Source organism: Asparagus officinalis, chromosome 9 (assembly GCF_001876935.1).
Source record: "Asparagus officinalis chromosome 9, Aspof.V1, whole genome shotgun sequence".
Classification (NCBI taxonomy): domain Eukaryota; kingdom Viridiplantae; phylum Streptophyta; class Magnoliopsida; order Asparagales; family Asparagaceae; genus Asparagus; species Asparagus officinalis.
In genome coordinates, this window is record NC_033802.1 from 26,419,968 (window position 1) to 26,432,623 (window position 12,656).

A 12,656-nucleotide genomic window follows, 5' to 3' on the forward strand; every position below is an offset into this window, starting at 1 on the left:
CCACATTACCCTTTTCCAACTCAAATTGATATAGTTATTGCATGTACTATACTTCATAACTACATCACCATAGAAGATCCGGAAGATGAGTTGTTGCATGAGGACAACCATATTGAAGAGGATGGAGATGAAATAGCAAATGAGGGTGAAGAGGGTGTTGTTGACTTTACTCAAACTATGACACAAAGAGAGGAAAGAGATTCAAGAAATGAATGGAGAGAAAAGAAGGATCAAATTGCAAATGAAATGTAGGAAGATTATTGTGATAAATACCACGGTGGAGACACAACCGAGATTGGATGTAATTTAAGTTATATTTGTCATGTATTATTGTACTCGTTGATATATTGTCTACAACCACAACCTCTATGTATTCATTGATATTACAACAATACTCATGGATAAATGGGTATATTATCATTATGAATGCTATTTTTGCATATATCCAACTTGCCAGTTTGCAGTTCTGTTTCATGCTATTTTTGCTTGTTTGCATACTGGTTTTTCATGCTTGCGGGTTATTTGAGTTTTTCGGATTTAGCTATGATGATTGGGCTTTCTGAATGCTACTTTTTGATGTTTGTACTCTATTATTGTACTCACATGAGGTTTGAAATTTGTTATTTATTTGTTTTCATTTGTAGCAATCAATCATGGTAGATTCTAATTAAAGTGATAAGTTCAAGAATACTTTACCTAGAACACCAACAACACCCACTTATCCATACTTCCCGGCTCCCCCACCACCCACTATACAACCATTCCCTCCACCCCAATACATTGCTCCACCAACTTATCCATCTTACAATCATTATGATATGAACTACTCATTTATGTCTCAACAACCCATGTCGTTTGTGAGGATCATGTAACACTTAGTGATAATGAGGTTGATTTGTCCTCAAGCCCACGTCTTGAGCCTGAGAAATCAATTGGGCAAAACCATAACTCTCAAGCTAAAAAATTGAAGACTTCTAGTGGGGTAGCTTTTGCATCAATTGATACATCAACTCCTAGGAAGAAGAGTAGCAAGGCTAAAGAGGATGAGTCTCTCATGCGCGATTTCATTGACACGATGTCGTTCTCAATTAAAAATCAACATGTAAATCAACGTGTTGTGCATTGGAGTGAGACCATGGCGAAGGCTCTAATGATGCATGAGAATGAGTTTTCTGAGGAGACATTGGATAAAGTGCTTGATTACTTGTATGACCATGAATCGGATTCTAGGAGGTTGATCATCAAAACCAAAAATGCTCAAAAGCTATTTATAGAGAAGATTATCAACGAGCAAGGGTTTGACTTATGAAAACTTGATATTGCACTACTTTTGAAGACTTGACATATCTATTGCTTTAGTAAACTCATTGTATATTTAACTACTTAATGATGTAACTAATTTTGTAATTTGAACACTTAGTGATGTAGCTTTATGTTGCTAATTATGTAAGTTGAACACTTAGCGGTGTAACTTTATGCATATTTCACTGCTTTTGCCAATACGATGCATGTTTCACTACTCTAATTGCAATCTCATTATAACTTTGGTTTTTTTGCAAGTTTATATAAATATTGATGGATATAATACTTGATAACAACCTACATTGCACGATATGTATTGGTATGGCTACTTTGTATTCTTCAAAGTGGGCAATGATGATGGTCATAGTTAAGAGAATGCAATCTACAATGTTTTGCTATGTTTAGGTAGGGCAATCTAGGATGAGAATGCAATCTACATTGCATTTACAATGTTAGGTAAGGCAATCCATTCATGTGATTGCAACCTACATTACATTTACAATGTTAGGTGAGGCAATCCATTCATGTGATTGCAACCTACATTGCAACATCATTGTTAGATGCATTTACAATGTTAGGTGAGGCAATCCATTCATGTGATTGCAACCTACATTGCAACATCATTGTTAGATGAGGCAATCCATGTATTCAATTTTAATACTTCATGTGATTGCAACCTACATTGCAACATCATTGTTAGATGAGGCAATCCATGTATTCAATTTTAATACCTATATCTGATCCCCTACCTTGGTCCTATTATGAGTTTTCATACTGGTTTCTTGTTTGAGCCTTTGTTGTTTGAGTTATTGCTTGTTTCTGAGCATGTTTTTGATGGCTTGTGAGCTTGGTTGTTTCGGATTCAGTTTGTTTCAATGGTTGCTTGTGGGATTGTTACTGAGCATGTTTGTTTCAGATTAAGCGTTGAGCATGTTTGATGGCTTGTGAGCATGCTTGTTACTAACCATGTCAAGTGCATATTTCACTACTTTTGTCAACCATGTTTTCAATCGAGCTTTGGTTAATTGTTTTGATGGGATTTGGGTTTGAGCTTTGGTTAATTGAATTTGAGCTTGTTTTTTATGGGATTTAGCCATTTATGTCTCATGCTGATTTAGCTCTCTAAATTTGTTTTCATTAATACATCAGCCTTTAAAAAATGCATACTTTGATGGCTTGCTTATTTGCGCATATTGTGCATGTACTATTGTTTACTCTAGGTCGGGATATGTAGTATTGGAACTTACTTTAACTGATTCAATTGTTTTATTTTATACATGCCATACACATATTTATATGTTTCACAATTATGTTCCATTCAAGTTCTAAAGATAGTCAAGATTTAGAATGAAATTGGTCAAATAGATTCAATGTGCTTCATGTAAAATTTCCTAGATTCAAAATTTTACTCAGTTTAACTACTGTATATATTTATTACTTGTTCTTACATATAGAGTTATTTGGTTACTTGGTTACTTGTTGCTTGTGAGCTCATGGTTACATGTTTGCTGCTAGTTACTTGGTTGCTTGTGAGCTCATGGTTACTTGAGCTGTTACAAAATTCATTTGGGGGTGTTTGTTCAAGTGTTTATTTCACTAGTATAGTTTTCTGATAATATCTGAGCATAATGTGTGATTGAGCAAAATGTGAGCTCATGGTTACTTGTTTGTTTTCTATGATTTGCTTGTGAGCTTGTTTCAAATTCAGTTTGTTTCAGAATCAGGTTGTTTTAGGTTCAATTTGTTTCAGATTTAGTTTGTTTCAATGGTTTCTTTTGAGCTTGTTACTGAGCATGTTTGTTTCAGATTCAGTTTGTTTTCTATGATTTGCTTGTGAGCTTATTTCAGATTCAGTTTGTTTCAGATTCAGTTTATTTCAGATTCAAGTCTAAACTTTAGATTCAGTTTGTTTTCTAATGGTTGGTTGTGAGCTTGTTACTGAGCATGTTTTTGATGGTGGCTATGATGATTTGTCACATATGGATTTGCGGCTATGACGATATCGTTAATAATTTTTGCATATGTCCAGCTTGCTTGTTTGCGGATGCTTGCTTGCAGACTTGGTTATATAAGCTGCTATTACGCTGCAGGAAGGTTTTGTTTCAACTTTTGCAGCTGGCCTGAGTTTACATGAGGGTGTTGTTGCTTGTGTTCTTGGGTCAATCTTTCTTGTTTGCAGTTGATTGCTTGCAACCTTGGTTATATGAGTTGCTTGCTTTGATAGCAGGAGGGTTTTGTTTTATTTTTTGCAGCTGGTCTGAGCTTACTTGTGGCTGCTTACTTGCTGGTTATAGGAGCTTGTTTGTAGACTGGTTACTTGCTAGTAATCTTACTTGTGGCTGCTTACTTGCTGGTTATAGGAGCTTGTTTGTAGACTGGTTACTTGCTAGTAATATGGCTTGCTGGAAGCCTTGGTTTGTTGTGGGTTTTAAGTCCAATCTGAGCTGCTCTTGGGTCCAACTTACTTGTGTGTGGACAGGTTTTGTTTAATTTTTTGCAACGGGTCTAAAACAAACTAAATCTGAAGCAACCTAAAACAAGCTCACAAGCAACCATTAGAAAATGATACTTGATGGTCATATTTTGTATAAACAGAATATGAGCTTGGATTCTTTTGTAGGTTTATATAAATATGGATGGATATGATACTTGATAGCAACCTACATTGCACGATATGTATTGGTATGGCTATTTTGTATTGTTCAATTTGGGCAATGATGATGGTCATATTATGAGAATGCAATCTACATTGTTTTGCTTTGTTTAGATAGGGCAATCTAGGATAAGAATGCAACCTACATTGTATTTACAATGTTAGGTGAGGCAATCCATTCATGTGATTGCAACCTACATTATAACATCATTGTTAGATGAGGCAATCTATGTATTCAATTTTAATATCTATATCTGAGCCCTACCTTGGTCCTATTATGAGTTTGGCTAATGGTTGCTTGTCTGAGCCTTGGTTATTTGAGTTGTAGCTTGTTACTGAGCATGTTTTTGAAGGCTTGTAAGTTTGGTTGTTTCAGATTCAGTTTGTTTCAATGGTTGATTGTGAGCTTGTTACTGAGCATGTTTGTTTCAGATTTAGTTTATTTTCTAATGGTTGCTTGTGAGCTTGTTTCAAATTGTTTCAGCACTCAGTTTATTTCAGATTCAATTTGTTTCAGATTCAGGTTGTTTCAAAATCAGTTTGTTTTCTAATAGTTGCTTGTGAGTTTGTTACTGAGCATGTTTCATTTTTTGCTGGTTATATGAGCCTGAAAGTATGGTTGCTTGTTTGGTTTGTTTCATTTTTTTCTTTCAGGTGTGATCATTCTTTGATGGCTTGTTGTAGCCTTGGTTTGTTGTGGGTTTTAATTCCACTCTGAGCTTGTGAGCTTGCTTGCTTGTTGTGGGTTTGAATGGGTATGCTTACCCCAATTAAATACAATTGTGTTTGTTTTTTGTAGGAGGTAAGCTCACCAAAGGTTCTTATATTCACCAATTATTGTTTCGGTAATCCTAAAACTTGTTTGTTACAACTATGGATTTCAAATTCTAAAATTTGTAATGCTAAAATTTGAGTTTGAAACAAACAAGAACTTACAAATTATAGCATTCCAAATCCCAAAATATTGATGAAACAAACAAAGTTTTAGAAATCCTAACCCTGGTTAAAAAACCTATGGATTTCAAATCCCATGATGAAATCCATATCTTAAAATTATAGGATTTGAAACAAACACCCCCTAAGTAAAGCGCTATGTACGTGATTTTTTTGATAGAAGCTATTCGTTTATCCTTTTGATATGCCAGTACCAAGCTTGGTAATCATAGGTGATGAACAAGTTTCAAGTAATATTTGGATTTTTTTCTCTCTTAGTCATAATCGTATACATTGGGCTTAAATCTTGACGGCTAACACCTGCCTCGTGGATGAATTATATAATTTTCTTGTTCAAGTTTGCAGAAAAAAGTGTGTTAGTAGCTGTATCGTTACCTCCAGGTTAATACGAAGAGGCGCACCGTACTCGTGAGTGGAGTCCAGTTAGGCTTCCTTGGCTGTATGAGCACAGTTTCTGCCTTTGTGGCCGAAGTATATGCCATGATGGAGAGTGGCCACAGCAGGCGAGCACTAGCTTATATGTTACTGCCATCATCTGCTACCGGAACTCTTATTTACTCTGTTCCAGTCTGGACGAAGCACTACGAGTAGCTTGTCCATCTCTCTGCAGGAAAAAACAGTGAAGAGAATGGCCAAGGATTCTATTAGTTTTCGTTCTGCTAGATCGAGGGAAAATGTCAGTGATCGTTGTTGACGTTCCTCCCGGTCGAAATGCAGATTGAACAGATGGATTAAAATGATTGTGAATATTGTGAAGCTGATGGATGAAAGGCTGCATTCTTCAAGAAAATTGTATCTCGTTATTTATGTTCGACAGATCATGGAGGAGGAGAGAGTCATTTTAGGTGAACTTTTCTTTTGAGGAAAGGCATGAGCGTGAAATTTGTTGATAGGTGAAATATCTGAGGTTCAAAAAGAAAATAAAGTATGAAATGTGTACAGCCCGATTAGTTTGTTGGTACATTACATGCTTGTGAATTGAACCAGGGGTGACACTACATACCCATGAACATTTATACATATATCACTAGTATCTTCAATGCAGTAGCTGCTATTTATTAGTGCAGTTATGATTGTACTACAAAATACATTCATATACCGTCTATCGCCCTCTCATTCCTCAACAAACAATATTCCATGTAGGGCCCTGCATAAGATTTTCTTCAACTATCATGTTCTCTTATGCTTATAAAGGGTTATCTAACAATAACTCAAGGTTCTGAATAACTGCTCCCGCAGTTCAAAATAAAACTTGATACGCACTGTGGCTGCCAAGTTCAGGCCGCAAACTTTTTCATGACAGTTACAAAGTTACTGTGACGGGCAACATAACTCATACTCTCCACTTCGCTCCTCTTTTCTTTTGATACAAATTATCATATATGTGACAATACCAACAATTATAACCACGATAACCTTGTCCCCTTTATCACATACATCTGACAATTTTCAGGTGAAATCCACTGGGAACACCCAATTGTAGATGTTGGAATCAAACTCTGGATCCTCTATTTAGAAGAATAATAACTCAATTACCTTATCGCCGACCGTGAACAACATACAATATTTTTCTGTATATCTGAGTTCCAAAAGGTGCACATAACAAAATAGCAAATGAAGGCACATCACAAGCAGATCAAATTGGTGCGCTGCTCCATCTGAATAATACAGTATGCCCCTTTTGCCCGTTAAGATAAAATAAATAAAGCCTAAATATAACTTCTTAAAATAAACTTCTCATTCTGTGCTCATAGTTCTAATTTATAGCTTATAGCTGCTGGTAATGCATCGGCTTGTTCTTCCCCAAAGCAAGGCTCGTTAAAAAGAAATTAATCACCTTCATTTGCTGCATCCTTTGCCTCAGCAGCTTCCTTTCCTACAAAAAAGAGGGCAGATGAGAAAGACAGAAGAAGGAAGAAGATGACCGAGGAAGAAAAATCAGCACTAATTACAACTTACAAAACATAAAATATGGATCAAGTGATCATATGGATATTTATTACGTTATTTCAGAATGTCATAGTGGAGGCGAAACAAAATAAAGGTGATAATGCAACAGCCTTAATAGAATGTCATAGTGGAGGCGAAACAAAATAAAGGTATAATGCAACAGCCTTAATAACACTTGTTGGCCCATTTGACAAAAGTTTAAGAGGATTGATGTGTTTAGACTATTTGAGCAAAGAAGGGTTAAATTGATTAGTCCATTAGGTAAGATTATTTTAATCCTTGTGCTCTTCTTTAGCCTTTGGTAATAAAGATTATACTGCTTTCTTTATAAATAAAGGTGTTATTTCTTAGCTTGTCTAAAGAGGTAGATTAGTAAACCCCTCACTTTGAGGGGCTAACACTTTTTAACCTGCCTAGTAGGGTCCTTTTGTCATTTTTGTCTGGCAAAATAAAATAGGTTTCAGTCCATGTGTTATTTTTTTATGGTTAGTAGGTTAGAAAGGGATTGACTTTCTTCAACCCTCACTCGACCAGTTGCCAAATAACACTGTCCATTCACTTGGTAGCGTGATGATGTATCAAACAACTTGGAGCCTTCAACATGTTATCTTTTGAATTGAATTAGGTCATAACCCTCGTCCTGAACCAGGATAATCCGGGACAACTTGGAGCGTTCAAGATTATTTAGTGCTACAAAAAACAGCTGATAAGTTGCATCTATGTTCTTTAAAAATCTAAAGTTACCTATTTGAAACCCAATAATGGGTGATGTAACATGTTCACGAAAACAAAGTTTGAACCTCAATGTAACAATTACTGGTTCTAAGCTGGTGATATGTACAAAAGATGGGACTAGCTGAATGCACATCACAAAGTATTTCGAAGACCTCATCATTTTCGTTGTACTGATGATTCTCTTGGATTTGGGGATAGAAGGAAATCATGTCCTCTCCATTTCTTTCCACTTGTTAGAATATAAAACTATAATCATCGATCCTCACCATAACTTCGCAATTTTGATATAATGGTTAGAGGAACTTTCACATGGTATCTGAGCCAACTCCGATTTGAATCTTGTTGGTTATGAATTTAATGCAGATTTTTTTTAAAAAAAATTGTTACCACTATGTGAGTCCAAATTTCAGCACATAAAAAAAAGGGTGTCTATAGGGGCATTATATTAAAATATAAAACTATAATCCGCAAGCCTTATCATAACTTTGAAGTTCTGATATACTGGTTATAGGGACTTTCACACAATGCTCATTCATTCTCCGTTAAACTAGATTTCTTGACTTAAAATCCAGACTAATCCGAATTGTCAACTTTTGATGTGGGGAAAAAGAATCTAGTGCACATCAAAGATTGTGGGTTTAAGAGCAGTCTAGGACATAAAGTTATTCGCATGAAAATGCAAGAGACATGAATCTAATACTAGAATCTGATTTCTGGGGATAAATTCAAAATTTTATCTGATTCCATTTTTTGTTGAGGGGTTTTTACCAAGGTTATTGATAGCTAATAGCGCCCTGTAGCCATGAGGCACTGTTAAGGCTATTTGGCGCTATAGTGGCAAAACAGAGGAAAAAATCGCAAAGTCAAATAGTGGTCCTATTTAAATATGAATAAATATTCAAAAAAAGAAATATTAAAGAAAAATCTAAAAATTTTATAAATACATATTTGATGATTTATAGAGATCCTAAAGAGGAGAAAAAGGACTCGGTGAGCTTCGAGTTGACAGAGGCGGCGGAGAAGCAGAAGAAGCAGTAAGAGAGGGGAGTTTTGGGGTTGAGGTGGAGTAGTCGGAAAGGAAAAGGTTGAGGTTGGGGTTGGGGTTGAGGGCAGTCGGATAGGAATTTTGAGGTTTAAGGTGTTGTAGTCGGAGAGGGAGAGAAGGAGGGTCACCAGTGAAGTTAGCTTAGGGAGAGAGGAGGCGGTGGAGTTGGTGGGAATCAGGAGATTAGGGTTTTTCCCCTTCGTCTGTTGAGATCGAATCAGAGAAGGGAGGGGAACAAAGATGAGGGGGTTTTAGTTAATTACAAGTCGGGTATGGGTACGGTACAGGTTTGAGTCGGATATTAAACTGAGAATTCACAATGAAAAACACTATCACGCGCTAAACGCCACTATTGCTAGCGAATAGCGTACGAAGCGCTATTTTCCACTGCTTTCATCGATATCGTGCCACTAGTGGGCGCAAACGCAATTTGCGGCGCAATAGTGGCGTTATTGGGCATTATTTTCAACAGCGGTTCTTATCTATACCCCTTCAAATCTCCTATACTTTGATACCACATCAATGATTAATATTTTATGTAAAACCTTGAATTCTTTCTTTACCTCAAACCCCTAAATGACTTAATACCCTGAACCTTATGCAAAACACAATCAACGGAAAATACAGTAGAAGGAAGAGTAGTTTAGTCATCTTCTAGCATGCCATTGTTCTTCCATCCATGAAACTATTAGACCTGCCAAAACTTGATAAATGAAATGATAGAAACCAGATGCTACCTAAGATTTTGTGATTCCTTTCAATAATTATATCTAGTAAAGTTAAGTAGTAACTATACACAAACTTCTGTAGTTGCAACTATCTGGATAAACTGGCTAAGCCAGTGGCAAAACCAAACTGCTTAGTGCATCTGTAGAAATTGTCACCTATATCAAGAGAAAATAAAGAGAAAAAGAAATGAACAATGCAATGAGTGGTACATTTGGTTCATATATCCAATATGTTGCAGTAAATCAATGATCCCCAACACAAAGAGGGGAGTATTTTGCAAGCTTACCATATTCACTGAATATGACACCACCTGAGCATAACCCCTCCTCAATTTTAACTAACTGGAGCGTCATCCTAGGTCCAATCTCTTGAAGTTTGACAGCACTTTTGCTAGAAGCACGGTTTACCCTACCAACATCACTGGTCAGGCTTACTGTTGCAGCTTCTTCATCTGCTTCACTTTCTGATCCATAACCAGCCCTACATACAGTAAAAAGATATTTATATTTGACCAATCATGCAGAATTAAAGTAAAAGGTCATACAACAAATTTCCCATCATCTGGAGAAAAAAAATGTGACTTTCAATATGGTTAGAATTTTTGTATACTTCTTTAGGTGGAGATAGTAGTAAAGGCCTTACAGGATGTTCATAAAATATGCTTCTGCACTTTCTATTTATCAGTCACTAACATCCTCGTGCATATAATGAGCTATAAACATAGCAAGTTATGTACAGGTCCAACTCTTGTTTGTTTCCCCCTTCTCTTAAGCATGATAGAAACATCTTTCACAATCATATTGCACATCTTTGTGGATGATCTGCTCTTCTTATTTCTTTTTTTTAAATATTCACCCCTGTTGAATTTAAGAATCAAGGACCACTGTAGGGCCAAAAGCTGGTCCAAGATCATATTCTGGCAGAAAATTTTGAACTGAACTTTACAAACTATATTCATATAAATTAGTTAGTACCATAGTTGTGTGATCATATTTTTTTTATTAAACTTACTTTCAGCCATCTAGGCACGAGAATGTAACATCATCGCTAGGATGAAAGCAAGAAGCGGAACGAAGAGAACACTAAACCATGCCTTTATATGATCCTTTAATAACTTAATGTTTCGAAGATCATACCAAACCAGATTTATAAAATTGCGAAAGCCAAAACTCTAATGGGACTGGTACTGAGTTCATAAATTTCTTACTCAAACTAAGATAATCTATCAAGACATATCCATCTTGCCAATGCAATCATAAATTAAAAGTGCCTGCCCTCCTGGAAAACTTCAATCTTTGCATTGCAATAGTACTCATCTTGCATATCTCCTATTAATAGGATAGACTGAAAAAGTAAATAACCAAATAAAACTAACCTAGAATTCCATGCATCATGAAGAGTTAATGTTAACTTAAAAGAAATTGTCCTACAAGTAGCGCCAATATAAGGGAACAAAGTGAATTTTAGTAAGTATGTTCTTCTACAACTAATTTAAGGCATTCCAATGCAAGATTTTGATGGGTTTGGTACATCTATGCAGAAATATTATAGCAGTCCATTCAAATCTTCTCTTACTTGGTAACAAAGTCGCTCACATCTTGAAGATTCCTAAGATCAGGCACTTGATGGTTCTGAACAAACTTTCTAATCCTACGAGAAACACCAACAGGCTGCAACCTGATAGAATAATGCCTAAAATCAATTAGCTTTGTGTCACTGTTGTAGTTCAATAATACAATCCTCTGACATGATGAGAGCTTAACCTGCAGTTTCCAATGAATTCATTGGTTAGCAAATGTAATTAAACTCGAGGAAAAGTTCAATTGCATCATGACATTGTTCTAGAACTAACAGTATTAATGTCTATAGCAGGAAACATATTCTGAAACATGATTGTTGTAAGCTTCAAATGTTGTTGATCCCCACCACCAAACCCAGAAAGAACAACCTGCAAAAGAAAAAACGCCTAAATTTACCAGTAAAGTGTACATAACATGTAACATAGTTGACATTTGATGAACATGCTCACCAAAGGGGGGTTATTAAATAGGTCTTTTGGGCATCTCGGGCGAGTCTGAGCCCGAGCAATATCAGCAGCCAACGCATATTCCCGTATTTCAAAGGTCAGCGTCGGGCCTTGAGGTGTTCTTGCGACCCTCAAATGAGGAATGCTCTTTGGATTCGATAAGATTAAGAAGTGTGTTACGCCCATTGGCCCTGCAACATTCAAGAAGTCCTTAAGATTGTTCCGTTTCTTCTCCTGCCAATTTAAACACAAACAAACTCATCAAAAGTTACCCAAAAAAGTACTCTCAACTGATTTCCATCGAAGAAAATGAGTTCTCCTGACATTAGTATAAGTCCCAAAAACTCAATAAGTGCCTTCAAATCAGTCTCTCAAGTTATAATCTGTTACTTTAACCCACCCAGGTTGACTAATATAGTTTATTTTGCCCGTTATGTGCTCATCTCTATTAGCATTCTCTCCTAACCAATTCAACCCATCAAAATCCCTCATTTTTCTCACCTTTTCCACTGCCCTCTTATTATAATGCTAAGATAATCGGCATTAAGTTAAATTTTAGCGATCAATATCAGAAAAACCCAATTAAAAAAAGGAGGTACCTTTAATTTAATGGCGGTATAAGGAAGCATAATCTTTCGAATATCCAATTCGAGCTGCTTGATTGGGCCAGGGATCTTCCCCCTCGAGAAGACGAAGCTCTTCGGAATCTTGTCGCCAGTAACCTGATTCACGTTCGGCTGCTTCTTCACAATTGGGGGTTTCACAAAGTTCTTCTTCTTTCTCTGCAGTTCGATCGAGGGAGAAACCATGAGAAATTGGTTTTCGAAGGAGAGGAAAAGGTTTGAGAGACTTACGTTCTTGAATCGAGCCATGGAGATTGGAGATACGAGCAACGGAGGAGGCTGGGGATGGAGACGCTAGGGTTTTGCTAGGGTTTCCCTGATAAATAACGGAGGACAAATTTTTAAAAGAGACCCATTTGTGAACTTAATCCCAAAAAACGACCTCATTCAAACAAAATTACAAAAACCAACTTGGTTCAGCCTCAGCGCTGAAACCAGATCGGTTTTTGAAAAAAAAATCCAAAACTTCATGGGAGTTAAACACCCGTGAAGTTTAGTAGATCTGTTAAACTTCACGGAAGTTCAACTCCCGTAAAGTTTCATAGTTAAAAAAAAAATTTGAACTATGAAACTTCACCAGAGTTGAACTCCCGTGAAGTTTCATAGTTCAAATTTTTTTTTTAACTATGAAACTTCACG

At 36.3% G+C, this 12,656-nt stretch overlaps 1 protein-coding gene across 1 annotated transcript; it reads right to left on the minus strand.

Annotated features, from left to right (window-relative positions):
• LOC109824263 (peter Pan-like protein) lies at window positions 6,419-12,358 on the minus strand. Its single transcript, XM_020390823.1, has 7 exons — window positions 12,249-12,358; window positions 11,994-12,176; window positions 11,398-11,628; window positions 11,221-11,316; window positions 10,944-11,131; window positions 9,655-9,848; window positions 6,419-6,785 (listed from the first exon to the last, which is right to left on the minus strand). Exons 1-7 carry the CDS (start codon window positions 12,264-12,266, stop codon window positions 6,739-6,741), a joined length of 957 nt encoding a protein of 318 aa, XP_020246412.1. The 5' UTR covers window positions 12,267-12,358; the 3' UTR covers window positions 6,419-6,738.

What these genes read in the sequence shown, in the direction of transcription:
- LOC109824263 (XM_020390823.1), bottom strand. An exon ending in TATTTAATAACCCCCCTTTG is followed by an intron (nt 11,317 to 11,397) that starts GTGAGCATGTTC and finishes TTTCTTTTGCAG; the next exon opens with GTTGTTCTTTCTGGGTTTGG. An exon ending in TGTCATATTCAGTGAATATG is followed by an intron (nt 6,786 to 9,654) that starts GTAAGCTTGCAA and finishes TCTTTTTTGTAG; the next exon opens with GAAAGGAAGCTGCTGAGGCA.